General features: G+C 44.9%; 1 protein-coding gene across 2 annotated transcripts; it reads right to left on the bottom strand.

The window, feature by feature from the left end:
* Positions 1–486: 486 nt before the first annotated feature.
* LOC114020405 (HEPACAM family member 2) lies at positions 487–27,487 on the bottom strand. 2 transcript variants are annotated; one of them, XM_037909635.2, is made up of 5 exons: positions 27,126–27,487; positions 15,144–15,473; positions 14,073–14,342; positions 3,410–3,475; positions 487–3,300 (listed from the first exon to the last, which is right to left on the bottom strand). In XM_037909635.2, the coding sequence occupies exons 1-5, from the start codon at positions 27,166–27,168 to the stop codon at positions 3,272–3,274; spliced, it is 738 nt and encodes a 245-aa protein (XP_037765563.1). In that variant the 5' UTR covers positions 27,169–27,487; the 3' UTR covers positions 487–3,271. The 2 variants fall into 2 exon arrangements, with proteins under 2 accessions (XP_037765563.1, XP_043378020.1); XM_043522085.1 differs by having other exon boundaries at positions 15,144–15,470; positions 27,126–27,471.
* Between the last annotated feature and the right edge of the window lie 248 nt (positions 27,488–27,735).

Here is a 27,735-nt window from a genome sequence, read left to right as displayed (position 1 = left end):
AGTAGCCTTGTTTTTAGCAGATGCTAAGCACATGCCGCTCCAGTGAAGTCAACTTTAGGCATGGAAAAATTATTATTTTGGTCTTAATGTGATGCTGTATTTTAATTTTGAGCCCAGTCTGCCAGTAAATTAGGAGAGGTGCTTAGAAGGGAAAAAAAACCTTAGTTGCAAAATTAAGTTAAAATATTTTATTGAAAGGTTTCAGAGTAACAGCCGTGTTAGTCTGTATTCGCAAAAAGAAAAGGAGTACTTGTGGCACCTTAGAGACTAACCAATTTATTTGAGCATGAGCTTTCGTGAGCTACACGTGTAGCTCACGAAAGCTCATGCTCAAATAAATTGGTTAGTCTCTAAGGTGCCACAAGTACTCCTTTTATTTTATTGAACAATTTTACAGGCACTTTTGCAGCTTTTTTTAAAAGGCACAATAAATTAGGTTAATCGCTAACACTATACTGACAATGAAATGTCTTTTTTTAAAAAAAGCATATAGGTGAGATTAAGTACAAGTTTATTTAAACACTAACAGAATATCATTGATGGTATTGTTTCATGGGACAATAACAACAGAAGCAAACAGTGGAAGGAAGTGATAAAATATTTTCTCTATTTAGATTTAAATCTACCAATCCAAAGCTCTAGGTGTCCTTACATAATTAATTACACAATAAATACCACTGAGTCTCAGCAGCATTAAAATTAGTTCCACAGGAACTTGGCCAACTGGTCACCTCTCCACATTGTTTCCAGAGCCCTTATCAGAGACATGTCTTTTGCACCATGCCTAGGAAGTTACCAAATGTGGGCTATTTCATACCAAGAGGAGCAGGTTCCAGAGCCTTCACAGAGAATAGGCTGCCAGCTGCCGCCTCTCTTTTATAAGGATCCAGCCTGAATGCCCCTGCTGACTGCAGCTCCGGCAGCATGGCATGGCAAGCGAAGCAATCCCTCAAGAAGGCCAGCACCAAGACAGTTAGCCCTTTGTAGGTCATAACCAACACTTTAAATTCCACCAGAGACCAAGAGGCAGTCAGTGCCACTCTTCTGCTGACATAGCTACTGCCACTTGTTGGGGGTAGTTAATTATGTCGATGGGAGAGCTCTCTCTCGCCAGCATATGGCGGCTACATGGGAGACCTTCCGGCAGTGCAGCTGCATTGGTACAACTGTGCTGCTGGAAAGTCTCTAGTGTAGACATAGCCTCAGTCTCTGACTGGTTTTAAAGTCTAGCCACCTGCGGAGTGCACTGCAGTAGTCTAATCTCGAGATGACAAAAGCCTGGATAACAGTAGCAAGCTCTGCATCCAGCAGGCAAGGTCACAGCCTCCTACCCTGTGATGTGCCCGGTTTATAAAAACCCCATAAAAACAAAAAACCTGACACTGACTGGGTTACCACTGTCATATGATCAAACAGCAGTTTGGGGTCTAAAAATCATCCCTAAGTAGCAAACTCTAAATAGACGAATTCCCCCAGAAGGGCTGATACTACCTCTTCCACTTCTCCCAACCCTCCATCACCTCTGGGTTTGACCCTCATCCATGCTCAGCTAGACACCAGCTGAGGTGAGCAGAACTCACTGCTATGAGATATCATTAAGGCCAGGACTCAGCTTAGAAGAATTAAAAATGGTTTGGATATTTATATGGAGAACAGAAACATCCAGCATTATAATAATGAGGATTGAACACACAAGTGTTGAAATGGCTACTTCAAACCCTCCTTGACACTCAAGCCTTAATTCTTCACAGTATATGTTAATCCAACAATTGAGAGTTCAGAGACCTCCTTGGGAACAGATTGTCCCATAACTTCTTACTGCCTGGTTTCTTGCACCTTTCTCTAAAACATCTGGTTCTGCTCACCATAAAGTGCTTCATTAATTATTCCAGAAATTGACTAGGACACCTGTAATGAAGCTGCCTTTGGTGGGACACACCTGAGCATATCAATTCAGGACAAATTGCTTAGAGCAGGGCAGTTACAGCCCCAGGTTGGCGGTTCTCCACCTCTAAGGCACATTGAACCAGCCAAACAGAGACGACTTCAGTTTCACCCCACTGGATAACCGTAAGTCATACAAGCAATTCCCTTAGACACTCCAGTTTCCCAGTATCACTACCAGTGCCACTCATTATAGGGATGAATGGTTATGAAAACCAATGCCCCAGTAAAAGAAAAAAGGTTCTCTCGATCCCAAAGGACCAAGCCCCAGACCCAGGTCAATATATAAATCAGATCTTACCCACAAATCACGCTGTTGCCAATCCTTTAGAATCTAAAATCTATAGGGTTATTCATAAAAGGAAAAAATACAGATGAGAGCTAGAATTAGTTAAATGGAATCAATTTCATACAGTAACGGCAAAGTTCTTGGTTCAGGCTTGTAGCAGTGGTGTAATAAACTGCAGGTTCAAATCAAGTCTCTGGAGTACATCCATAGCTGGGATGGGTCATTCAGTCCTTTGTTCAGAGCTTCAGTTTGTAGCAAAGTTCCTCCAGAGGTCAGAAGCAGGATTGAAGACAAGATGGAGCAGTTTCCAGGGCCTTTTATATTCTCTGCCCATGGAAGGACACCCCTTTGTTCTTACTGTGGAAAAATCACAGCAGCAAGATGGAGTCTGGAGTCCCATGGGCAAGTCTCATGCCCATTCATGACTCAGTCTGCAGGCCGATGCCACTGTTTACATGTTAGTTTGAACGTTCCCAGGAAAGCTCAGATACGGATTGGCGTCTCCCCAAATCTATTGTCAGTTAAGTGTTTCTTGATTGGGCACTTCATCTGCAAATTCCTTTCTCAAGAAGCTGACCAAATGCTTCACTGAGTCTACTTAGAATCAAAACACATTGAGATACAAGTACATAGCCAATTTTCATAACTTCAACTACAAAAATGATACACACATACAGATAGCATAACCAGCAAATCATAACCTCTTTACAGACACCTCACATGACAACCTTTGTACAATATTTGCTGCACATATATAACAGTGTTTGCAACAATGATCTATACAGTCACAGTTTATGTCAATAACATCACAGAGAGTTCAGAGACCTCCTTGGGAATGGATTGTTCCGTAACTGCTCACTGCATGGTTTCGTGCATCTTTCTCTGAAGCATCTGGTTCTGCTCACCATAAAGCACTTCATTAATTATTCCAGAAATTGACTAGGACATCACACAAGACATTCAAGGAAGTTCTGTTGCAAGCTCTTTTCCCCAAAAGATCCTTCTTCTGATAAAAGTCAGAATTTAAAAAAAACATACTCATGAGCTGGATTTAAAAATGAAGAAACCTGGAGAGAGAGAGAGATTGCAACAAAATGGATGCTTGCACGTTAGAGTTAAATGAAATGATGTAAGAAAACCTAACCCCCAGTTTTAATTAGTTAAAAACCTTCTTACCAGTGACAACATAGGCAATCATACATATTCCAACTGAGAGCAGCATCCATATTCTCTTTCTGTATTCTGCAAATAGAAGTTTTAAAAATGTTTCAGATTCAGCAATAGATTTTACTGAAAAATGTGAGATGTAAAATATTAAACCGTTTTGGTAACACTCTCTTTCCAAGCCAGGAAAGATATCTAGTGGCTTCTGGAGGGGATGGAACACACTCAACTCTTATTACAGTTAGACCTTAGATAAGTAAGAAATTCTCACCACAAATCTTTAAGTATTTCTGGGCAGAGATAGAACCAGATCTAATGCATCCAGTACCTTTGCCCCGCCCCTTTCCCGAGGCCCTGCCCCACCTCTTCTGAGGCCCCGCCCCTGCTCACTCCACCCTCCCGCCCCATCGCTCACTCGCCCCCACCCTCACTCACTTTCACCAGGCTGGGGTACAGGAGGGGGGGTGAGGGCTTCAGCTGGGGGTGCAGGCTCTGGGGTGGGGCCAGGGATGTATATTTATACATGTAAATCAGGTCCTTACAAAAAGTCAAGTAGTGTAAAAGGTATTTTTGGAAAAGTTTATGTGCATTCTGCATGCAAAGTTCAATAATGTTGTTGTAAACTGGGACCAAAAGTCCATTGTTAACAATTTATTGATAGCCTTGCTACCAGTGCTTCACAATTTCAGTTTAAAAGGTATATATGTCTGCCTGTTTATGGATATGGATGTAAAAATAAGCTAGATAGCACTGCGCAAGAATCTGGACATATCTGCAAAAGCCCCTCTCCCAAGAGACCAGGGTGAGAGCTCGTATACACTTAGTGATATTTTCTCCACACCTCCAAATATTTTTCAAAAAGTTCTTTGAAGGTTTCCTGTTTGCACAGCTTTACATTTTAGTAATGTAAGTTGTAGATATTGCAAATGCTTTCTCCATTTGTTATTTTAAGAGGGTAATTATGAATAGTAAAAGAGTAATAATACAACTGTGACATTGCACTCCATATGTTTTATGGAAATATGCTTATGAGTGTGAATATGATGTAACTGGAATATGCTTTATGCAAAAGGTCTCTTGTAAGGTATCATAAAAGTCTAAAACCTACTGAATATATTCCTCCTATTTCTATGTATGTATCATTCTTGTATCTGAAGCTAGAAATATGAAGTATAATTCTGACATCCTATTGTAATTATACAAAGTATAGGCCATTAATGGTGGCTTAGAATCTTGATGGCTCCCATTGACTAGGACAACTGGTTGTGAATGAGTTTATTTACCTGCAAGCCTTCCTGTGTACTGTTGTAGGAGCAGCAGTGATCTGTATGCTCTGTATGATTATGCTATGTATAACCTCTATGCTGAAAAGGTCTCTTACACTCCCCTCCCCCCCCCCCCCCCCCCCCCCCCGGTTTGTCTCCTCTCCCTCTTTGAATACCTGTGAAGTGGCTTTCCCCCTCCCCCTCCCCCTCCCCCTCCCACCTGGAATGCTTGTGGGATGAATGGGCTGCTTCAGAAGAGCTCCAAGGTAGACAAGGTGTCTGGGACTCTAATTAGGCAGTGATCACACACCCAATGCATGGACACTGCCTGAGGTGGAGTGTGACCAACCAGATGTGGCCAAGTTATCTCTAGTTGCAGGCCATGAGGAGCAGGTCCTTAAAAGGGGAAGTGGCCATGTGCTCAGGAGTACACTCATAAAATTGTACCTCCCATGAAGGCCCTTTGCCCAGACCACCTGGCCAGTGTTCTGCTGCATTGCATTCCATCATGCCTTGGGAAGACTTACTTTCATCACACCATCCATTGCTGTGCTGTGGAACACTTACCTTGAAGGATCCTGACATCTCCAGTGTTGTGCCTGTCCTGGGAGCGTGAGTATGTGAGCATGACCCCGCCCCCTTTTCTTTTGAGCTTAGCTATCAGAATAATAAACGTGCTGCTTTCTGCCAAATTCTGGTGAGTCATTAGTCCTCCCTAAGCTTACTAGCTGGCCCAATTTCGGGTAACGTGTACATGTGGGCCAGCCCGTGGGTAATGAAGAATAAGGTCTCACAGGACATGTGACCATGTCACGTGATACTAGAATCCATCATAAAACTGGTACTTTTCCATTTAGAAGGAGGGGTGAGGACCCAGAGAGACAAAAGATTCCTGCCTTTTGCCAAAGCTATAAAAAGGGGGTGGAACAGAAAAAAGGGAGGCTGCCAGTCATGAGAAAGCCCCTGCTTTCCACCTGAGATGTCTGCTGGAACTAACAAGGACTGTACCATGGGAAAGGATTGGGCCCAGACTAGGAAGGAGTCTAGTCTGTGAAAGAAGCTTATTGGAACACCTCTGAAGGTTAGATATTACCTGTAATCAGTTTCTTAATGTATTAGGCTTAGACTCGCATGTTTTTGCTTGGTGACTTACTTTGTTCTGTCTGTTACTACTTGGAACCACTTAAATCGTACTTTCTGTATTTAATAAAATCACGTTTGTTTATTAATAAACCCAGAGTAAGTGATTAATACCTGGAGGAGCAAACAGCTGTGCATATCTCTCTATCAGTGTTATAGAGGACTGACAATTTATGAGTTTACCCTGTATAAGCTTTATACAGAGTAAAACGGATTTATTTGGGGTTTGGATCCCATTGGTAACTGGGTGTCTGGGTGCTGGAGATAGGTGACCTGCTGAGCAGTTTTTGGTTAAAGTCTACAGATTTGGGGGCATGGACCAGACCTGGGTCTGTGTTTCAGCAGGCTAACGTGTCCAGCTCAACAAGGCAGGGTTCTAGAGTCCCAAGCTGGCAGGGAAAACAGGCTCAGAGGTAATTTCAGCACATCAAGTGACAGTCCCAAGGGGGTCCCTGTGACCAAACCCGTCACAACAACCATTTCCTTTTTGCCTGTTAAAGCATGTGTAACTAAAAACACTCATGCTGAGTTATTTCTGGGGCCAGACCTCCTGCATTCATGTTAACCACAGAGCTAGGAACATACCATGAGGAGTGCGAAGTTAATTAAAGTTGGGTATTTTTTAAAGAATTTTTTGATTGCATCTAATGTATTTTATTACTTCAGTTGCAAAAACATATGCACTCTACAGAACTGGAAAATAAGAACTGAGAGAAATGGAATGATTCATTTACTATATTATATTAACAACTGAACAATCTCTGGCCTTGGAATCTATGAACTGGAGGAAACATGGGCGAGACAGGAGTAACTGAATTGAAACTGACAGAAATTTTACAAAAATAATATGAAAACCCATAGGACTTATAACCTCATTATCTCAGCTCTCCCTGTCTCCTTACCTTATTGCCTTGTCTCCCTCTCTTTTAATGCTAATATAAAGTTATCAGCTATTCTGTTTATCTTTAAATAAAGTTTAATATTTGCTTTCTAACAACAAATATGCAATACAAATGTATAACTTCTATCACAGATTATTATAAAATATCATTATAAATAGTTAGGTTTCTTACAATTTCTTCTTCAATTATTTATGTGGGAAAACACATTGGAATGTTTTAGCTAACTATTTAGATTTATAAATTTCCCTTTTAAATCTCTCTTCCTTAACAGAAAGTTTAGCAAGTATTTGAAAACTTTCCTCTCTCTTTTCATTTTAGCTGTTCTCATTTTAGCTGCCACTCTCTATCATTTCAAAGGGTTGTGCCACATATAAGTAATCAATTTAGGGTTTTGGGCCACGTACTAAATCCTGTGGGCTTCCCTCTCTAGGTAGCTGGTAGGGTCTTGGTCAGGCCCCTCTCCAATTAAAAGTCTGGCATAATTTAGTTTACACTTAGATTTATAAGCACCCATTTTTCCCCTCTAACAAATTCCTTTGTACATATTTTTAAATCTCTCTCATATCAGTGTTTCTCATGCCTTTAGCCATGGTTCTTTATCCTTTCTATGGGTGATGCTACTAATCAGTTGCTTGTTTAGCAGTTCTGGGCCACACACCAAACCCTATTGCTGGGCCCTGCAGTTGGAGTCGGGAGGCACAAGGAGTTGGAACAGGCCCCAGAAGGCAAGAGATTGAGGTCGTATCACCACAGCTGGGACATTGTCTTTTCCTGTGACATCGTAGCCTACTCTTATCTCTCTCTCTCATCAGTTTCATTTTGACTACCTGGGACATACTATGGTGTCTAGGAATAGATTATCTGGGACATACATGGTGTCTAGATTTTATGATGGCTGACCCGTCCATGCACCCTCCCCAAGCATACCTGCTTTTCCCAGCCATGTTCATGAATTTTATCCACAAAGGACAGCCATTCCATAAGTATTTGGGGGGGGGGGGCAAGGGAGGGGAGATTTTCAGAGGCATAAATGGGGATGAGAGGCCCCCAACGGTCACAGGCACCTCCCCCCTCCCATGTGACTCAACACCTATCCATGTGAATTTTTATGGACAGGCAAAAAAGGAAAAGCCCCCAACGGTCACAGTCTCTCCTCCCCCCTCCCATGTGACTCAACACCTATCCATGTGAATTTTTATGGACAGGCAAAAAAGGAACATGAACCTGGATAAACAAAAAAGCTATTCTGAATTCATGAAAATGCTTATGAACAACTTCGCTCACTATTCACCTGGTTTCACCTACAACAAGATCGCTCTTATTCTCTAGACTTCCTGGTTCCTTCTTCATATAATATTTCAATGCGCTCTTTGATGAAGTCATAACTACCACTGAATCTCACAGGAGGCTGGAGTGGAGCTACAGAAATAAGACAGGCACTCTTTCCACTGGAGAAGCAAAAGTGGATGGCAACCTGGAAGGCAGTGACCATGAGATGGTCGAGTTCAGGATCCTGACACAGGGAAGAAAGGAGAGAAGCAGAATACGGACCCTGGACTTCAGAAAAGCAGACTTTGATTCCCTCAGGAAACTGATGGGCAGGATCCCCTGGGAGAATAACATGAGGGGGAAAGGAGTTCAGGAGAGTTGGCTGTATTTTAAAGAATTCTTATTGAGGTTACAGGAACAAACCATCTCGATGTGTAGAAAGAATAGTAAATATGGCAGGCGACCAGCTTGGCTTAAGAGTGTAATCCTGGCTGATCTTGAACACAAAAAAGAAGCTTACAAGAAGTGGAAGATTGGACAAATGACCAGGGAAGAGTATAAAAATATTGCTCAGGGATGCAGGAGTGAAATCAGGAGGGCCAAATCACACCTGGAGTTGCAGCTAGCAAGAGATGTTAAGAGTAACAAGAAGGGTTTCTTCAGGTATGTTAGCAACAAGAAGAAAGTCAAGGAAAGTGTGGGCCCCTTACTGAATGAGGGAGGCAACCTAGTGACAGAGGATGTGGAAACAGCCAATGTTCTCAATGCTTTTTTTGCCTCTGTCTTCACGAACAAGGTCAGCTCCCAGACTGCTGCACTGGGCAGCACAGCATGGGGAGGAGGTGACCAGCGCTCTGTGGAGAAAGAAGTGGTTTGGGACTATTTAGAAAAGCTGGACAAGCACAAGTCCAAGGGGCCGGATGCACTGCATCCAAGAGTGCTAAAGGAGTTGGCGGATGTGATTGCAGAGCCATTGGCCATTATCTTTGAAAACTCATGGCGATCGGGGGAAGTCCCGGATGACTGGAAAAAGGCTAATGTAGTGCCCATCTTTTAAAAAGGGAAGGAGGAGGATCCGGGGAACTACAGGCCAGTCAGCCTCACCTCAGTCCCTGGAAAAATTATGGAGCAGGTCCTCAAGGAATCGATTCTGAAGCACTTACAGGAGAGGAAAGTGATCAGGAACAGTCAGCATGGATTCACCAAGGGCAAGTCATGCCTGACTAATCTAATTGCCTTCTATGACTAGATAACTGGTTCTGTGGATGAAGGGAAAGCAGTGGACGTGTTGTTCCTTGACTTTAGCAAAGCTTTTGACACGGTCTCCCACAGTATTCTTGCCAGCAAGTTAAAGAAGTATGGGCTGGATGAATGGACTATAAGGTGGATAGAAAGTTGGCTAGATTATTGGGCTCAACGGGTAGTGATCAGTGGCTCCATGTCTAGTTGGCAGCTGGTATCAAGTGGAGTGCCCCAAGGGTCGGTCCTCGAGCCAGTTTTGTTCAATATCTTCATAAATGATCTGGAGGGTGGTGTGGATTGCACCCTCAGCAAGTTTGCAGATGACACTAAACTGGGAGGAGAGGCAGATACGTTGGAGGGTAGGGATAGGATACAGAGGGCCCTAGACAAATTAGATGATTGGGCCAAAAGAAATCTGATGAGGTTCAACAAGGACAAGTGCAGAGTCCTGCACTTAGGACGGAAGAATCCCATGCACCGCTACAGACTAGGGACCGAATGGCTCGGCAGCAGTTCTGCAGAAAAGGACCTAGGGTTACAGTGGACGAGAAGCTGGATATGAGTCAACAGCGTGCCCTTGTTGCCGAGAAGGCCAATGGCATTTTGGGATGTATAGGTAGGGGCATTGCCAGCAGATCGAGGGACGTGATCGTTCCCCTCTATTCGACATTGGTGAGGCCTCATCTGGAGTACTGTGTCCATTTTTGGGCCCCACACTACAAGAAGGATGTGGAAAAATTGGAAAGCGTCCAGTGGAGGGCAACAAAAATAATTAGGGGACTAGAACACATGACTTATGAGGAGAGGCTGAGGGAACTGGGATTGTTTAGTCTGCGGAAGAGAAGAGTGAGGGGGGATTTGATAGCTGCTTTCAACTACCTGAAAGGCGGTTCCAAAGAGGATGGATCTAGACTGTTCTCAGTGGTAGCTGATGACAGAACAAGGAGTAATGGTCTCAAGTTGCAGTGGGGGAGGTTTAGGTTGGATATTAGGAAAAACTTTTTCACTAGGAGGGTGGTGAAACACTGGAATGCGTTACCTAGGGAGGTGGTGGAATCTCCTTCCTTAGATATTTTTAAGGTCAGGCTTGACAAAGCCCTGGCCTGGATGATTTAGTTGGGGATTGGTCCTGCTTTGAGCAGGAGGTTGGATCAGATGACCTCCTGAGGTCCCTTCCAACCCTGATATTCTATGATTCTATGATACTATGGAACAGATCACTATTTAAAATACTCTTTTTATTACTTTAGAAATCCATGAAATATTTTTAAATGGAACTTGCATCGTCACTCTGGGCCAGCCTAGGCATTCAGTGGGGTTCCAGAATGAGTGGGATGTCACCAGCCAAGGCATTACAGGACTCAAGATTTATGTGGGTGTAAACACCAGAAGGAGAAGGAAAATAAATGTTAAGTTCATAGGTCTGATTCTGCAATTGCTCAAATCAGGTGAGTGATACTTACATGATACAACATCCCATTGAATTCAAGTGGGTCAGTGAACACAAATAACTACTCACAAGTGTTTGCAGGAGGGGGACCAGTGAATTATCCTTATTATTTATATTGTAGTAGTGCTAGGCACTACTCAAACACAGAAGAGAAAGACAGTCCCTGTCCCAAAGAGGTTATAACCTAAGTATCCTCTCACCCCATCATTTGTGGCATTCAGAACATTGAAAAGAGGCTCAGACAGATGTATCAAAGAAAGGCTCAGTGAAAATCTCTGCTCGCTGTCAAGGCAGAAGAGCAAACAAACTGCCACTATGGGTAAGGAATAGGATAGAAAATAATACTGAAAATTTCATAATGCCACTACAGGGGGAAATGCCTACCTGCACAGCAGTTAAGGCTGCAGCAACAGGTTTTATAAACCTCTCTGAGCCCCCTCATTCAGCCATAGCTGTTTTGAGATAGGATGACTAGAACACAGTGATCCAGGGGAGGGAAGGACTGAAAAAACGGTAATGATTATAGGAGAGAGGAAGTGTATTGGAATGATTATATGAGAGAGGCAGTGTTTTTCTCCTAAGTTACAGTTTTGTAAATACAAAGTTGCAATGTCTAATATGGGACTTGTAACTGTCTCATGGTATCCCCAGTAAAGTTTTGGTTAAAACGGGAGCAAGGGGAGGGGGAAAATCAGCTTTTCCATATGTCAACCCCAGAGCAGAGAGGCAAAGAGAGAGAAATCTCTGCTCCCTCTATACAGGAAAAAAAAACAGCATTGGTCAGTCTTATTTACATTTAATTGGATCTGTATGTTCTGATGGCATAAGTGATAATAGGTCATTGCTGTGACTGTACTCAGGAAAGGGCTTAGGAATTGCACACGATATTCTCTGGAGTAAGTGGGTCACTGTGAATTTACAGAGAGTAGACTCCGACTTGGGAATGGGATTCAAGTTCACAGGGGCGGCGAGTTATATCTCCATGTGGTGCCCTAGCACCAGCAATATTCAGAGCCCAGAGGCCCAGCTCCACCAATATTTGGGGCCGGGTGTCCTCCCTGGCCCCACCTGCTGCCCCCACGTGCCTCCCCGGGGCCCTGGAGCAGAGCGTCCCTGCCTCTGCCTCTTCCGTGCAACTCCATGCTGCCTCCCTGCAGCAACTGCTGCCGCAGAATCCTAGTGCCTCCCATCTAGACTGCCAGGGCAGACTGACTGAGCCTGCCCTTCCACCTCAGACCCTCCCCTTTTCCGGCGGGACCCTCCACCAGCACAGGGAGCCCCCCACCCACAGTCACTGCTCCTGTCCCATGCTGGGCAAGGGGCAGCCCCATCCCTCACCCCCAGTGAGGCTACAGTCAGGGGCAACAGCAGGGGAGGAGGTGCACGCAGCACCCCCTGGCAGATTCCTGGACCTGAGAGGGGCCTGAGGAGCACATGCAGTGACAGTGGTGGGGGTGAGTGTCCTGCTGGGGGGGCAGGAAAGGGGGGCTCCTCCCCCAGAGCTCGCTGCTGCCGGCAGGGAAAGGGTTGGGGGGAGTCCTCCTCTCTGACCCCTGTCCTGGAGCAGACTGCCTGCACCTCAAACTCATACCCAGGCCTGCCCCACCCCAGAGCCCACACCCCCAGCCAGAGCTTTCACCCCCCCACAGCACCCTCAACCCTCTACCCTAGTCCTGAGCCCCTCCCACACCCCAAACCCCTCATTCCCAGCCCCAGACAGAGCCCTCACCGCCTACACCCCTACTCTTGCCCTGAGCCCCTTCCATACCCCAAACCCCTCATCTGCAGCCACACCCCACTGACCTCACCCCACAGCTCTCACCCCTGCACCCCCTCCCACTCCCAAACTCCCTCTCAGAGCCTGCACCCTGCACCCCAATCCTCTGCCCCAGCCTAGGGCCTGCACCCCAGACCTCCTCCCCCACCCAAACTCCCTCCCAGAGCCTTGGGCAGGTAGGGGGGTGGAGTTTGGGCGGGGGCGGGTTCTGGGCACCACCAAAATTTCTACAAACCTGCCACCCCTGCAAATTCACCAAGGAGAAGGCAGAGGGCTCTGTCCTAGACAGCAGGAGCTCTATCCCAGGGAGCAAGGACTCCGACCACGGGTTTTGTTATTCTGGATTCCTCACCTGGGAATTCTGCAATCTTGGAATAGGCTGGACTTGCAGCAGCAGCACTGAGTTGCTTCACAGCAAGGCCGGACCAGACTAGCAAAGTCACACACAACAGGACCATATAGCTGCAAATCTCAGCAGAACCTGCAGTGCTGACTCCTGCCTGTTGTAGGCCTTGCTGGAGCCCTAGGCATAACTAGCAGTGTGAACCACAGCAGGCCCGGCCTTAGCAAAACACCACAACACTTGGTATTAGTTAACACCAAGTAAGCATATTCCTGAGTGCAGAGGATGGTACACAAAAAAGCCACAGATCTCTCAAGTAACTATGTAAACACATTCCTAAGAGATGGTACAAGAACAAACCGATCCCTCATATGATAAGGAGGGGATGACAGCATAAGGGTGTTTTGTTCACACTAGTGGGTACAAGGATAAGGGTGGTAACTAACATCATCTGGGAAGTAATACATAACTTGTTTGTATCAACGTATAAAAGGAGAAGTCATAGGAGGGGCATCTTTGCCCAGCTGAGGGGACAGCATCCTGGTGAGCTGACTAAGCAGGTACCATTGTTGCGGGATATATGATGTTAATGTACCTATAGCTCCTATGGGGGACTATGAACCTGACTGAATGCCTTCGCCACTGAACCGAGCCTGTGGTCTTTCTTATGAACAACACTGAGGTCTGCTGAATCAGCAAGCTGCGTCCTCTGCTGGTGGAGCTCCAAGAACAGCAGCACTGAGCAGTCGTAACAACTTAGCAGCCTTAACAACATTCCTCAACACTTGCCACCACCCACCTGCTCCAGTCCAGAGAGGAAAGCACCCCCTCCCCTTTGGGTATATAATTTGGACCATGCGTGAGGCGGTTCCATATATCAAAGGACTCTATTGCAAGTAGGGAAGAGCCAACTGCCAAGGTGACCAGGGAGGTTACACTTTAGTGTCCTATTGCTGGAAGTAGGAATCCAGCCCTGGCTAGGGGCTTGAGCCATGGTTTTATTTATTTTATAAACTAGACTGAACCTAGCCATTCTAGGTGCCAGTGGCAGCAACAAGAGGGTTACACTTACATGATCATGTTGTCCTTAATGGTACAACCATGAAAGCAAATGGCACTGGTCTGCCTGGGAATGTAATTCATGTCATGGTAGTTCTAATCTAATCTACTTGATTTGTTGATGGTGAAATCCATTTGTTCCACTGTAAATAGTGCAAGATACGTTAAATAAATCCTAAATAACAGACAGAACACACTAAAAATGCAACAGCGAGACAAGGAACTTACGTTGAACAGGTAGCTCCAGGGAAACTTCATGCCAGTTGACCTCATTGCTGACATTACAACTATAGGAGCCTTTGTCAGACCAGGTAGTGTTTAGTATGAGTAACACACTGTTATTCTGAGAGAGCTGGTAATGGCTTTCTATAGGGAGGGGCTTCCCATCCTTCTTCCACTGATATTTAGCCACTTTCTCAACTGATGTGCTGCACACCAGCTCAGTGCTAAGGCCGATCAAGGACAAGTTGCTCCAGAGTTCCGGCTGGGACACGGGCTCTAGATGAAAAGAAGCAATTATTTCACTGCCCTGCTGATAAGACTTCATTCACGTCCCCTTTAAATCAATGGATGTCTTACAGTGGGATTTGGATTAGGACCAGCATGAGTTTTACAATTAAGAGTTTGGGTAAAAATCTTAAAAGTGCCTAAGTGATTTGGCAATTCTAAGGGTACGTCTACACTGCAATTGGGTGTATAACTGCAGCATATGTAGATGTAACAAGGTAGGTCAGGTACTGATAGCAGGGAAACCATAGCAGCATGGGCTTCAGTACAGGCAAGCCACCTGAGTAATTACCCAGGCAGGTTTGTATAGCCCACGCTGAAGTCAGCTTCACTGCTATCAGTATCTGAGCTGGCTAGGGTATAGCTACATATGCTGCAGTCACACACCCTGATTGTTGGGTAGACATATCCTTGGTCTCACTGAAAGTCAAATGGAGAGTCCCACTGAAAGTCAAACTTTTAGTAAATTGAACAATTTTAACTTTTTTTTTTTTTTTTTTTTTTTTTAAAAGGGAAGCTGTTCTACTCCTGGTGCAAGTGAAAACTCCTAGAATAGCTGCAGCTTTCTGGTACCATTCCTCAGTGAATTGCAACCGACAATGATATTCTGCCAGGAATGTTTTTCAGTCTTGCCCGTACTGAAGAACAGCACTAACAAGAGGCCGAGTTCTTCCAGGGCACTGATTCTGAAAGGTGCTGTCTATACAGATTAAAATAGAACCAGAAGAGTTCAGATGAGACCAATAATAGAGTAATAGGAGTTCCATTTTATCATCATTTTCTCTGACTTACCAACAACTTCTAGTTGGATGGATCTCTCATTTTGCTTCTTCATGTTTATTATTAGGGTATAGATCCCACTGTCACTCACTTTTAATCTACAGATCTGGAGAGATCCATTTGACTTCTGGAAAAGAAATCGGTCTTGGTCCACAACGTCAGGAAAACTGGAGTTATTGACATGATAAATCACGAGGTACTGCTCAGAAAATTTCCACTGCATGAGGCTAACACCCTGCAACTGATCCAGTCCAGGGAGCATAATGCAGGATCCTGCAGCAGCAATCATCTTCTCTCCTGGGGGCCCAGCTATGACGGAACACCATGAAATCAACCATGCTACTGCAAGAGAAAAAACAAGCAGCTCTTGTTTGGTTTATTGTCGTCTGTAGTTACACCAGTATAAAACCAGTTCAAGAGAAAACAGAATCAGGGCCTGAATAATTATTACCGCTGCAGAGCCAGGAGTGAAAATAAAACAATCACTTCAACAGAGACACTGCATTTATGGTCTACTACAACAATCTGCAATCCATTAACCCCCCTTTTTGTCCTAGGATTACAAAGGTATTAACCGGCCACCCTATCTGAATGGTCATTTACAATGGGAGCTACTACAGTCTGTTCCACTTTGCACGTTGCTGTGAAGCTGGGAGTACCTCTCCCAGACCTGAAGAAGAGCTCTGGGTGGCTCAAAAGCTTGTTTCAAGTTGGTTCAATAAAAGATACTACCTTGCCTTCCTTATCTCTCCAATATCCTGGGACTGCCACAACTACAACCGCGCTGCATTCTGAAGATCTGTCAGTTATAGGAACGAATCATTCATTACCGTTTTGAATGTCAAATAAGTCATTATAGGGTTTCTTCCCCCCACCCCCACACCCGGATGAGATTCACTCATATGCAGAGAGTCAGCATCTAAAACTTTTAAGTGGGACTTAGGTGGTATGTTGGGGCTCATGCCAGAACTCCATACAGGGGTGAATGTCTACCTAAGGCACTTGAAAGTAAAGATGACATATCACTTGTCAAACTTTGACAATCCCCGAGGTTTGCAGATAAGTTAATCAGAATCATTTGGTTAAATATCTATTTTGTTTCAGAGCCACTGTGTGATATATTTTATCATAGGCAAATTATGGTTATTTTGAGCATCTGTCCTATCAGGATTGTCAGCAGAGTAATGGAAAGGCCCTGGGCCCAATTCTGTTCTCACACTGTGGTAAATTTGGAGTTACCAGACTGAAGTTACACTGAAGTAAAACTAGTTCAAGAGAAAGCAGATTCAGGGGCAGTGTACTCACTGGTGCAGAGCCAGGAGTGAAAATACAGTAATCACTTTCACAGGCCCTCCAGGAAGGGTGGCATATTTTAAAATATGTTGCCAGTGAAGTGGTGAATTGAATGTAAACACCAAGAGATATTTACAATCAGGGGAACCTTCCCTGTCAGATAATAGCAATTAAAACAATATGGTATCATGTTAAACATCATATTAACATTGTTTGTTGTCTGAATTATTGATCAGTCACGCAGATAGGTTTACGATCTCTTAATTATGCCTGTAAACTGGTTTACACATTCATGTGCCAAATTATGGCCCAGCTAGCACAGTGGTGCAGGGGCTTCTGAGAAATAAAGTATCCCGTTGTAACCTTGTGCCAGCTACCTGCATCTTGGGCAGCAGAGAAGACAAGCTGCATAGAACTACTATATTCCTCCCTTATGCAGATTGTTTGGGGGAGGTGGAACAGGGCAGGGACTGACTAGAGCCCTGGCTCCATCCTGTCCCCTAGCAGGTATGGGAACATAGCTGCACTGGTGCATGCACATGGTTTACTTTGACCCCAGCATAGCGCGGGAGCTGAGAAGCAGCCAGGGTCACAGCCGTCCTCCCAGATTCCCCCAGTTTCACTGCCCCTCACACTGGAGGGATCATATAGTCACACTCTAGCCCCACATTACTAGAGAGAGAAGTCACATTTTGCCCTTGAACTATTTGACAGTACTCCTTATGTAACATGATCTACTTCATTCATTTCTGTGGGCATTCGTACCACAGCAAGGACTGACCTTCATTTCTACTCCCTGGTCAGCGACTACTCAAATGCTCAGAGTTAAGCACCTATGTGACCGGGGTCCTAGTGGGGAGCCAGCTATGGGCACTCAATTAGGGTGAACTGCAAAGAATGGGGCAGACAATCCCCATAAAGCTGGTGAATATTCCAATACTTAGATTTACCAAGCCAGCATAAAACAGCTTCTTTATTACCTTACTGGTTACTCAGAAGTCCAAACAACACAGTTCCCTTAAGGTGATCCAACCTCAGGCCTCCATCCAGGTACCCACGTCAAATATGATGAACATTTCTGTAAATCTTATTTCATCATATAAAAGAAAAGGTTCTACCAATCCCAAAGGATCGGGCATATCACCTCTCAGGTTAATGAATGTTTCAGATCTTACCCAAATACAAGCTACAGCCAATTCTTATGAACTAAACTAAAATTTATTTAAAAACAAAAAAGTATGGTTAAAAGATCAAGAACTCATGTCTGTATGTATAAATTCATTTAGGTGCAGATTCATAGCAGAGATGGTGAGCTTCGTAGTTGCAAAGAGTTCTTAGGTTATAGTCCAATGTCCAAATATCATGTTCAGAGCGTACCAGCATAACTGGGACCTCAGTCTTGCGACTCAAACTTCCCCTGATGAAGCCTAAGCAGATCTGAGATGACAGAATCAGGACCTAAGGATCTTCTATACAATTTCATGTCCTCTTTGACAAGTTGGGATTTCCTCGGGGAACAAAAGGTAATTAGGATGACCATCACCGGTACTTAGCTATAGGAATTAACATAAGGCCATTTGCTTATTCCTCCACCATTCACAGTACATTTCAAAGAGAGATGAATACCGAGATATCCCATGTTTAAAATTCATCTAAATGCTAGGATGATCTCTGAATTATCAGAACACAGCATAGACAGGAACTGTTGATTACTCCAGCATTCAGCCATGAAGGCTGTGAGGTATTGTACCTCAATTTCCCTTTTTGCACAGCAGTTCAAGCTTGTAGTAGTTTTTCTGCTGTGTACAGTTTCAAGATTAGATACAGGCATTAACTGTGCAATATCAGTATCACCAGGCCTTTTAACATAAAGTGTGTTGGCATATAATGAAACAGTATAGCCATGAAGGCTTTTACAACATGAGTTCTTATGTATCATTCCGAACATGTTCAAGGGGTTTTCCAAAAAACTCTGCATATTATACATTTTTACAGTTCTTGGTATCAGTACCACAGTCACAAAAGTTAACATTAGCATCAAATTTATTACAAGTGTACATTCACAACCATTTTTGTTATGCCATGCTTTGGCTCAACACCATTGGGGTTTTGGCACTTTAGGGTTAACCTCTGGCTTTCGTTAGCATTACGAACTTTTTCCCTTCCTTCCTGTTCTGGAGGGTCAAAATCTGAGCTCTTTTGCTTAACTGAATCCATTGACTGGCTGGGTGTGTCCTTTTTGCTCACAGCTGCAGGCAAGTCTGTTTCCCGTCAGTCAGGTATTTGCATCAAACATAGACAATAGCCTGTTTACCAGTTTTCAGATCCCCAACCTTTACTAATTCCAAGGCTGGACTCTGTCTTAAAGAGATACCATTCATTTGCACTAGCATGTTACACTCAAGATTCTTTTGTCCTTCCATTACCAACCTCTGCTTCCACATGGAATCAGATGTCAAGTCCACTAAGAGACTACAAGTCAAATCCAAAATATCTAGAGATGAGAATTTGCCTGCTCTTCCCGCATCCTTGTGGGTTTAGTTAGAAGGCTGTTCTGCTCTGAAAAACCAGTAACCCGATCTTTCCTCAGTACTTAAGTCACAGACTGCTTACTTAAAGAATCAACATGGAGACATTCATCTTCCAATAACATTGTCTCCCCAACAAGCTGATTAAGCTTATAGGGCTGTTTAAACTCCCTAACAATTTTTATTTCATCTGAAATCTTTTCAAAGCTATCCACACTGGGTCTTTCTGAAGCAAGATCAGTGGATTCATACACATTTGAAAGACTTCGGCCATTAGGCACCAACACACTTTCCTCACAAGAGAGGCTGTTTACTATCAGCAATGGCCCATTAAGAGTCAATGGAAACAATTTCTTTCCACAGACTTCAAAGACTTCACCAAGAAATTTCTTTTCTTTTGCAATATCATGCACTGCAACAGATTCTTTCTGAGCTTTATTTATGTCCAGAACCGACTTTGGCACAGCCAAATCACCAAACTCCTTCTGAGTTTCACACACATCCAGAATCACCTCTGGCCCCTCAGGAGGATCTTCACACAACCCCCTTTCAGGTAAACTACTAGACTTCATAGTCAAGGAAGAGAATGCTTCTAATCTTTTGTTACTGTCAGTGGGTAACATACTCAAATCACCTTCATGCTTTCCTTGTGCCCTGGCTCTGATATTACCCTGATCAGACTAGGTTGTCATATCTTTACCCAGCAACATACTAGCAACAGGCAAAATAAAAGCACCAGAATTGTCTGGTCTCTGGGATCTAGTTTAAGAATGACACCAACTGGAAGCAACCTAGTCACAATGTCCTTCTCCCTAACAGACACAAACTTAGGAACATTCCCTTCCTGGGCTTTAGTTAAATCCAGATCCAACTCTGGGACAACTGGTAAATTTTTAGCTAGCATAAACTGAGAAGCACTTTCTGTCTGCTCCACAGACAAAGGACTGGAGGTACATTCTCCTTTATTAGGCACACTGCTGTTTGCAACAATTTGAGATTTCCTCTCCCTTGTCCCAGCACACATGGCTATTCACAGACAACTGCTCAGAGATTGGGGTAGCTCCCTCCATGGGCAAGTCATTACCCCTAATAGACACAGAAACATTTCCTTCACTGTCACAATTCTCCACACCGGCAACAGTAAGGTATACAGACACTCATGTTCCACTAACCTTGACAACAATCCATCACTTACCGAGACTGTACCCTTTCCTTCCTCAGTTAGGGCTTCAACCTAATCATCAACTCTAATCTGCTTTAGAGAAACATTTCCCTGAGCCCTATCTAATGTCAAAAAGAAAAGGAGTACTTGTGGCACCTTAGAGACTAACCGATTTATTTGAGCATGAGCTTTCGTGAGCGACAGCTCACTTCATCGGATGCATACTGTGGAAGCTGCAGAAGACATTATATACACACACAGAGATCATGAAACAATACCTCCTCCCACCCCACTCTCCTGCTGGTAATAGCTTATCTAAAGTGATCATCAAGTTGGGCCATTTCCAGCACAAAATGGAAATGGCTCAACTTGATGATCACTTTAGATAAGCTATTACCAGCAGGAGAGTGGGGTGGGAGGAGGTATTGTTTCATGATCTCTGTGTGTATATAATGTCTTCTGCAGCTTCCACAGTATGCATCCGATGAAGTGAGCTGTAGCTCACGAAAGCTCATGCTCAAATAAATCGGTTAGTCTCTAAGGTGCCACAAGTACTCCTTTTCTTTTTGCGAATACAGACTAACACGGCTGTTACTCTGAAACCTATCTAATGTCAGATTCACTTCTCAGATACCAGACAGACACTTAGGAATTTTTTCCACATATGCACTGCTTCTTTGCATAGATAAACAGCCATCTTCCTCAGACAAACATTTGGAGAAACCCTCCATAGGCAAATCCTTGCCCCTAATAGACACAGGTTCAGGATTATTTCTTTCCTGTGACTGGTTAACCTGACTGAATGAAGCTTTAATATCATCCCCAATCAAAAGATCCTTAGGCAATAACTTTCTTACATCAGCTATAACTTCATATTTAACACCATTCCATTCAAGATGGATTCTGGCTAAAGGCACACTTACAGTAAACTCAGAGGATTACAATATTCACACTCTGATTTGGTAAATAATCTTCCTCTTTGACAAAAATCTGCTTTAACAAGGGTGACGTTAGAAACTGTAACTTGCCCTTAACAACTCTTACTATTTACTTTTGCATTCTCTGCACAAATTATGGGACTACCTTCACCTGAGCTCACAATAAAAGTATTTACATAAAAGGTGGCAGTGTTAGGATAGATTTGGCTACCTTCTTTTTGGTCATAGCAAAACGACAACTGCTTAGAGTCAAACAACATACCAACATTGTTACAAACTGGATAGAGAGGAGCTGGCTTTTCAGGATGATACAGTTCCTGTTGTTCCTTTATTCTCTTGAGTTAGAGCTTAAGTTTTTCCACTTTAGCCTTAGCTCAGGGGCGGGAGAACTTTTTGGCCTGAGGGCCACATCGGGTTTCCAAAATTGTATGGAGGGCCGGTTAGGGAGGCTGTGTCTCCCCAAACAGCCAGGCATGGCCCGGCCCCTGCCTCCTATCTGACCCCCCCACTCCACTTCTCGCCCCCTGGCGGCTCTCCCGGGACTCCTGCCCCATCCACCACCCCCTGCTCCCTGTCCCTTGACCCCCCACCCGACTGCCCCCTGCCCCATCCAATCCCCCTGTTCCCCGCCCTCTGACCGCTCCAATCTCTATCCACACCCCCGACCCCTGACCACAGCCCCCGAACTCCCCTGCCCTCTATCCAACCCCCCTTGCCCCCTTACCGCGCTGCCTGGAGCACCGGTGGCTGGCGGCGCTACAGTCATGCCGCCCAGAGCACTGGGTCAGGCCACAGCTCTGCAACTGTGCTGCCTGGCCGCCCAGAGCATTGCGCCGGCAGCGCGGCGTGCTGAGACTGTGGGGGAGGGGGGATAGCTATTTATGTGCTAAATAAGAGCTAGGAGGTGGTATTAGCAGCCTTAGGAGGATAACACAGATGATGGGAATGGTCAGTGGGCCCTGAAAACTCCCACTGCATTTACACAGCTGAGTGGGGTAATGGTAGTAGGGATGGAAGAGAGGGGTTAGGGGCAACCTTAAAAAGGAATCCATGGAGAAAAAAGTGGAAGACAAAACAAAATTTGGAATCCCATACCACCAAGCAGAATTGTTTGCAAGACTTAAGAGTAACTGGGTCAGTTATTGCAGGCAACACCCTGTCTGCACCTGCCACTCCTCAGCCAACCTCTGTGGGCCCTGCAACTGGGGAGTCCCCTGCCCAGGCCACTGCTGCTTTTAGGGTTGCCAATTTTGGTCTGACATATTCCTGAAGGTTTCATCACATGACAATCTTTAAATTAAAAAGATTCATCTTTATTTCCTGGAGACTCCAGGACAATCCTAGAGGGTTGGCAACCCAAACTGCTACGCTGGACTTGCACTTAAAAGAGCAAGCATCAGTACTTCCTCTCTCCCCCTGTAGCCTTTTTACGTATTACCTATCAGACAGTAGTCTCTCATATCCAGCTCTACAGAATACAGAATAATGTATTCGTTACATACTACACACCCTCAGGTCCCTCCATCTGTAAAACCATGCTCCCTTACTGTGACTCTATGGTGAGGAATTCAGCTGTATTAGAAAGCTCTACAAATATCTGAAATAACTTTTCCTAAATACAGGCACTAATTCAGGAAGTCACCTTGTTCAGCGTAAGCACATGCTGAAAATTAAGCATCTGCTTTCCTGAGTCAAGGCATCATTTCTTTATTTATCCTAGGCAAGATTGTATAGGTGGCAAAGTCTAATATATGACCTGGGACTCTACTATAATATCCACAGATCAGATTGGTTAAAAATAGTTTCCCCACTCATAGCTGGGCTGTATTTTAAGGTAAAATAACTCAAAGTCTCCCAGAGGTAGACACAAATGCTTAGTACCTTTAGGACGGTCTCTCTAATCAAATCATGGTCCCATTTTTAACCCTGATGGGGAGTGAGATATCTGGCTTTAAACTACTCACCGGATTATCTAGTCTGACCTCCTGTAAATCACAGGCCACCAACACCACCCAGCCCCTGCATACTAAATCCAACAACCAAAATGAGACCAAAGCATTACAGCCCCCAGGAGACTAGACTATAATGTGCCACAGGCAGAACATAGGTGGGACCAAGGTGCACCAGTGCCAAAGCCCCTGCAATGGCAGGGAAATGATTAAGTAAGATATATCCAGATAATCCAAGCAAGTGACCCACATGCTGCAGAGGTCCCACGGAATGCCTCAAGGTAAGCCTCACTTCAGTACCGGGCAAATTGGTTGAAACTATTGTAAAGAACAAAATTGTCAGACACAAGGATGAACATAATTTGTTGGGAAATAGTCAACATGGTTTTTGTAAAGGGAAATCATGCCTCACCAATCTACTAGAATTCTTTGAGGGGGTCAACAAGCATGCAGACAAAGGAGATCCAGCGGATACAGTGTATTTAGATTTTCAGAAAGCCTTTCACAAGATCCCACACCAAAGGCTCTTAAGCAAAATAAGCAGTCATGGGATAAGAGGGAAGGTTCGTTCATGGAGTGGTAACTGGTTAAAAGATAGGAAACAAAGGAAAGATAGGAATAAATGGTCAGTTTTCAGAATGCAGAGAGGTAAATAGTGGTGTCCCCCAGGGATATGTACTGGGGCCAGTCCTATTTAACATATTCATAAACTATCTCGAAAAAGGGGTTAACAGTGAGGTGGCAAAATTTGCAGACAATAACTAGCTTGAGTAGTTTTGTAAGTCCCAGGCAGACTGCGAAGAGCTACAAAAGGATCTCACAAAACTGGGTGACTGGGCAACAAAATGGCAGATGAAATTTAATGTTGATAAATGCAAAGTAATGCACATTGGAAAACATAATTCTAACTATACATATACAATGATGGGGTCTAAATTAGCTGTTACCACTCAAGAAAGATCTTGGAGTCATTGTGGATAGTTCTGTGAAATCATCCACTCAATGTGCAGTGGCAGTCAAAAAAGCAAACAGAATGTTAGGAATCATCAAAAAAGGGATAGATAATAAGACAGAAAATATTGCCTCTATATAAATCCATGGTACGCCTGCACCTTGAATACTGCATGCAGATGTGGTCACCCCATCTCAAAAATGATATATTGGAATTGGAAAAGGTTCAGAAAAGGGCAACAAAAACTATTAGGGGTATAGAACAGCTTCCGTATGAGAAGAGATTAATAAGACTGGGACTTTTCAGCTTGGAAAAGAGGTGACTAAGGGGGGATATGATAGAGGTCTATAAAATCATGAGTGGTATAAAGAAAGTAAATAAGGAAGTGTTATTTACTCCTTCTCATAATACAAGAACAAGGGGCCACCAAATGAAATTAATAGATAGTAGGTTTAAAACAAACATAAGAAAGTATTTTCTCATGCAACGCACTGTCAACCTCTGGAATTCCTTGCCAGAGGGTGTTGTGAAGGCCAGTACTATAACGGGGTTCAAAAGGGAGCTAGATAGATTCACGGAAGATAGGTTCATCAATGGCTATCAGCCAGGATGGGCAGGAATGGTATCCCTAGCCTCTGTTTGCCAGAAGCTGGGATTGGGTGATAGGGCATGGATCACTTGATGATAACCTGTTTGTTCATTCCCTTTGGGACATCTACCATTGGCCACTGTCAGAGGACAGGATACTGGGCTTGATGGACCTTTGGTCTAACCCAGTATGGCCGTTCTTATGTTCTTAAGGTCATTGCCAATCTGCCCTGGCGGAAATATCCTTCCCAATCCCACATACATTGACCAGTTAGACCCTGAGCACACAAGTAACACCAAGTCAGCCAAGCACCTGAGAGAGAGAATGCTTAGTGCCCACTCAGAGCCCTGGACCTCCCCATCTGATCTCCCATCTCCAGCTGCGGCCATCTCTGATGCTTCAGAGGAAAGGAAATTTGAAAACAAAACAAAACCAGAATACATGAGGGGATGGGGCGGATCCCTTCCTGACCCCTGCAAGTGTGGCTAAAAATCCTGAAGCATGAGCTTTTAGACACATAAAACAAACCAGAAGTGCTATGCCCTATCCCCTGCCCATCACGAGCATCGTACAACTGCACTAATACATTTGTCAAGCTCTCTCTTAAAACTAATTAAGTTGTTTGCCTCTCATTGGTCAAGGATTGAATATTCCCCATCCTGGATGGAAGAAATTCCTCACTGCGAAAGGATAGAAAGGAATTTCAGTGGCTGACTGTTTAAATGCCAACTGTAGCTGCTCAAAAGTTTTGATATTAGAAGCGGTCCTGGTGCACAGAGTGCAAGAGGAGTGACATTTATTGTGAGAATCCAGTTTTTCACACTTGTACCACTACCACGTGTGATACTTATATCTAGGCATCTATATCTACATCCAAACATACTTGGCTGTAATACCCATTTAATAAGTTGCACAAGTCCAAATCTCGGAGCAAATTTCAAGACATGACCATATTTGAAAACAAAAACACACACACACAGCCACACAATAACTTTTCCATCTTTCCACAAAGTGAGTGGTTTAACCCCACTACAGCTACTCTGGTGGGGTATAGGCAGTTTTTAGTCCTAGACCAGCAACAGATTTAGGAGAGATTTTCAAAGACACAAAGGGCAGCTGGCCTCTGAACGTCCCACTGAAAATCCAATGCAGGGAGAGAAATAGATGCTTTACCTCATTTGGGAGCTGCAAATTGCATAAGGGCCCAGGGTGCAGACCTTTTGCACAGAAGCAGTTCTTACACATGCAAACCATCCCATTGTCCTCAGTGGTGTTTCTTTTGGACGACTCATGGGACTAAGTTTCAGAGTAGCAGCCACGTTAGTCTGTATTTGCAAAAAGAAAAGGAGGACTTGTGGCACCTTAAAGACTAACCAATTTATTTGAGCATAAGCTTTCGTGAGCTACAGCTCACTTCATCGGATGCTCACGAAAGCTTATGCTCAAATAAATTGGTTAGTCTCTAAGGTGCCATAAGTCCTCCTTTTCTTCATGGGACTAAGGTTTATCAGGATTGGGCCTTTAATTTCTAACCCTGGTTCAATCACAAAATATCTGCCCTTTAAAAAAATCACAGCATGATTATGCAGACTGGTAAACCAAACTCAGGTTATTTAGGGAGGTTTATAAGATGTATCAACTGCCCTTTCCTTCTGCTCCTGAAGTGTGTACAGTTTAGCTTGTGGCACTAGGAGAAAAACTGGCACTGCAGACAGAAGGGCATGAGAAATAACAGCAACAGCATTTTTAAAAAAAAAAAAAAACTTCTCCGAAACAGCTTTTCTGGGCCAGCCTGCGGTACGTACAAAGGCTTCGATGGAGTGGGCGGTTTGGTATGAAGGTTTCTTGGCATTGTCTTTGAGGAGTAATGGGAGGACACCTGACTCAGGGAAGGACTGGGCTACTCCACACCACAGAACCCTTTTAAAGACCCCGGGGAACCCACAGACCCCCTGGAAGAAAAGGCAGCTTTACAGAAAAAGTTCTAGGCTTCACCACCGAGGCCCAGCCACGTTCCCCACTGCGAGCAAATTCCCTGCAGCCGGCAGGATCAGACCTCACAGCACAAGTCGGTTACAGACCCGCAACAGCCCTTCACCGCTACCCGTTCTGGGCCAGGCCCCGCTGGCCTGGTCTACACGCCTGAAGCGCCCCGGGATGTCAATGGCAGCGGAGGGCTCTCCATGCCCGGGGGTAGGGCTTGCAGGGAAGAGGCAGCTGCAGCTGATGCCAACAGCAAGCTGCAGCCCAAAACGCTCCAATCCCCCGCCCCCCACACCCGGGACAGATCCTGCTCCCCTCACTGACCCACGGCAGCCAGCGCTGGGGCTGGGAGGGGGCGTACGACAGACCTGACAAAAAGAATTTAATCAAGATCTGCCAGGGCCGGGTTTGCCAGGGCATCGAGCTCTGCGCCACAAGGGGCCGGGCCACAGCCGCTGCAAAACAGCCCCACGCCCGCTTTGGCCTGCGGTCGCCGGACTTTCCCGTCAGTCCCTGGCGACCCTTCCCCTCCACCCCAGCGCTGCCCGCCCGCATCCGCTGCTCGCGCCGGGCTGTGAATGCCGCGCGCCCCCCGCTCACCTGAGAGCGGCGCCCGCAGCCCCGCGCCCCGCAGCGCGCGCATGGCCGGAGCGCGGGCCCGGCCGGCGGAGAGACTCGCAGGCACTAAATCAGACGCTCTTGCCGCTTGGGCTCGGGGATCAACCAACGCTGCCGCACGCTCACGAATAATCCCTTCACACACGTTTCTCAGGCACGGTGCGAAATGCCAAGGAATTCGGGCGGGTTTAACCTGCCAGATTCAGGCGCTGTTCAAAACACCTGCTGTCCCAAGTCACACCCCCAGGCAGAGTGCTGCTATCCAACCCCGTGTTGCTCCCTTGTCCCTGACGAGTTTCTGATCAGAAACAAACTCCAAGCTGCCCACACCTTCTCCCCCCCAGTAAATGCATACCGCTCCCTGGCTGTTGATTTCAGTATCGAAGCAGGACTCTCCTGTTCCTGGCAGTAGGCATTCAGCTGAAATTAACTCACCTAGGTCACGCTGGAGTTGAGGAGTTGATTAAAATAAACCAAAGGGATTAGTTTGTGTGTCCTAAAGTTTAAGCACAGAAGGGCAGGGCCCGATTAACCTTTTGTGGGCCTGGCACCAAACATATTTGTGGGTCCCCGTTTAGGCAAGGGAGCATGG

This window comes from Chelonia mydas, chromosome 9, assembly GCF_015237465.2.
Source record: "Chelonia mydas isolate rCheMyd1 chromosome 9, rCheMyd1.pri.v2, whole genome shotgun sequence".
NCBI classification, from domain to species: domain Eukaryota; kingdom Metazoa; phylum Chordata; order Testudines; family Cheloniidae; genus Chelonia; species Chelonia mydas.
The sequence above is the reverse complement of the archived record's forward strand: the minus strand, read 5'-3'. Positions and strand labels throughout refer to the sequence as shown.

What these genes read in the sequence shown, in the direction of transcription:
- LOC114020405 (XM_037909635.2), bottom strand. Translation starts at nt 27,168, where the DNA reads ATGCGCGCGCTGCGGGGCGCGGGGCTGCGGGCGCCGCTCTCAG. An exon ending in GCTGCGGGCGCCGCTCTCAG is followed by an intron (nt 15,474 to 27,125) that starts GTGAGCGGGGGG and finishes TTTCTCTTGCAG; the next exon opens with TAGCATGGTTGATTTCATGG. An exon ending in CCTGGAGCTACCTGTTCAAC is followed by an intron (nt 3,476 to 14,072) that starts GTAAGTTCCTTG and finishes TTCTATTTGCAG; the next exon opens with AATACAGAAAGAGAATATGG.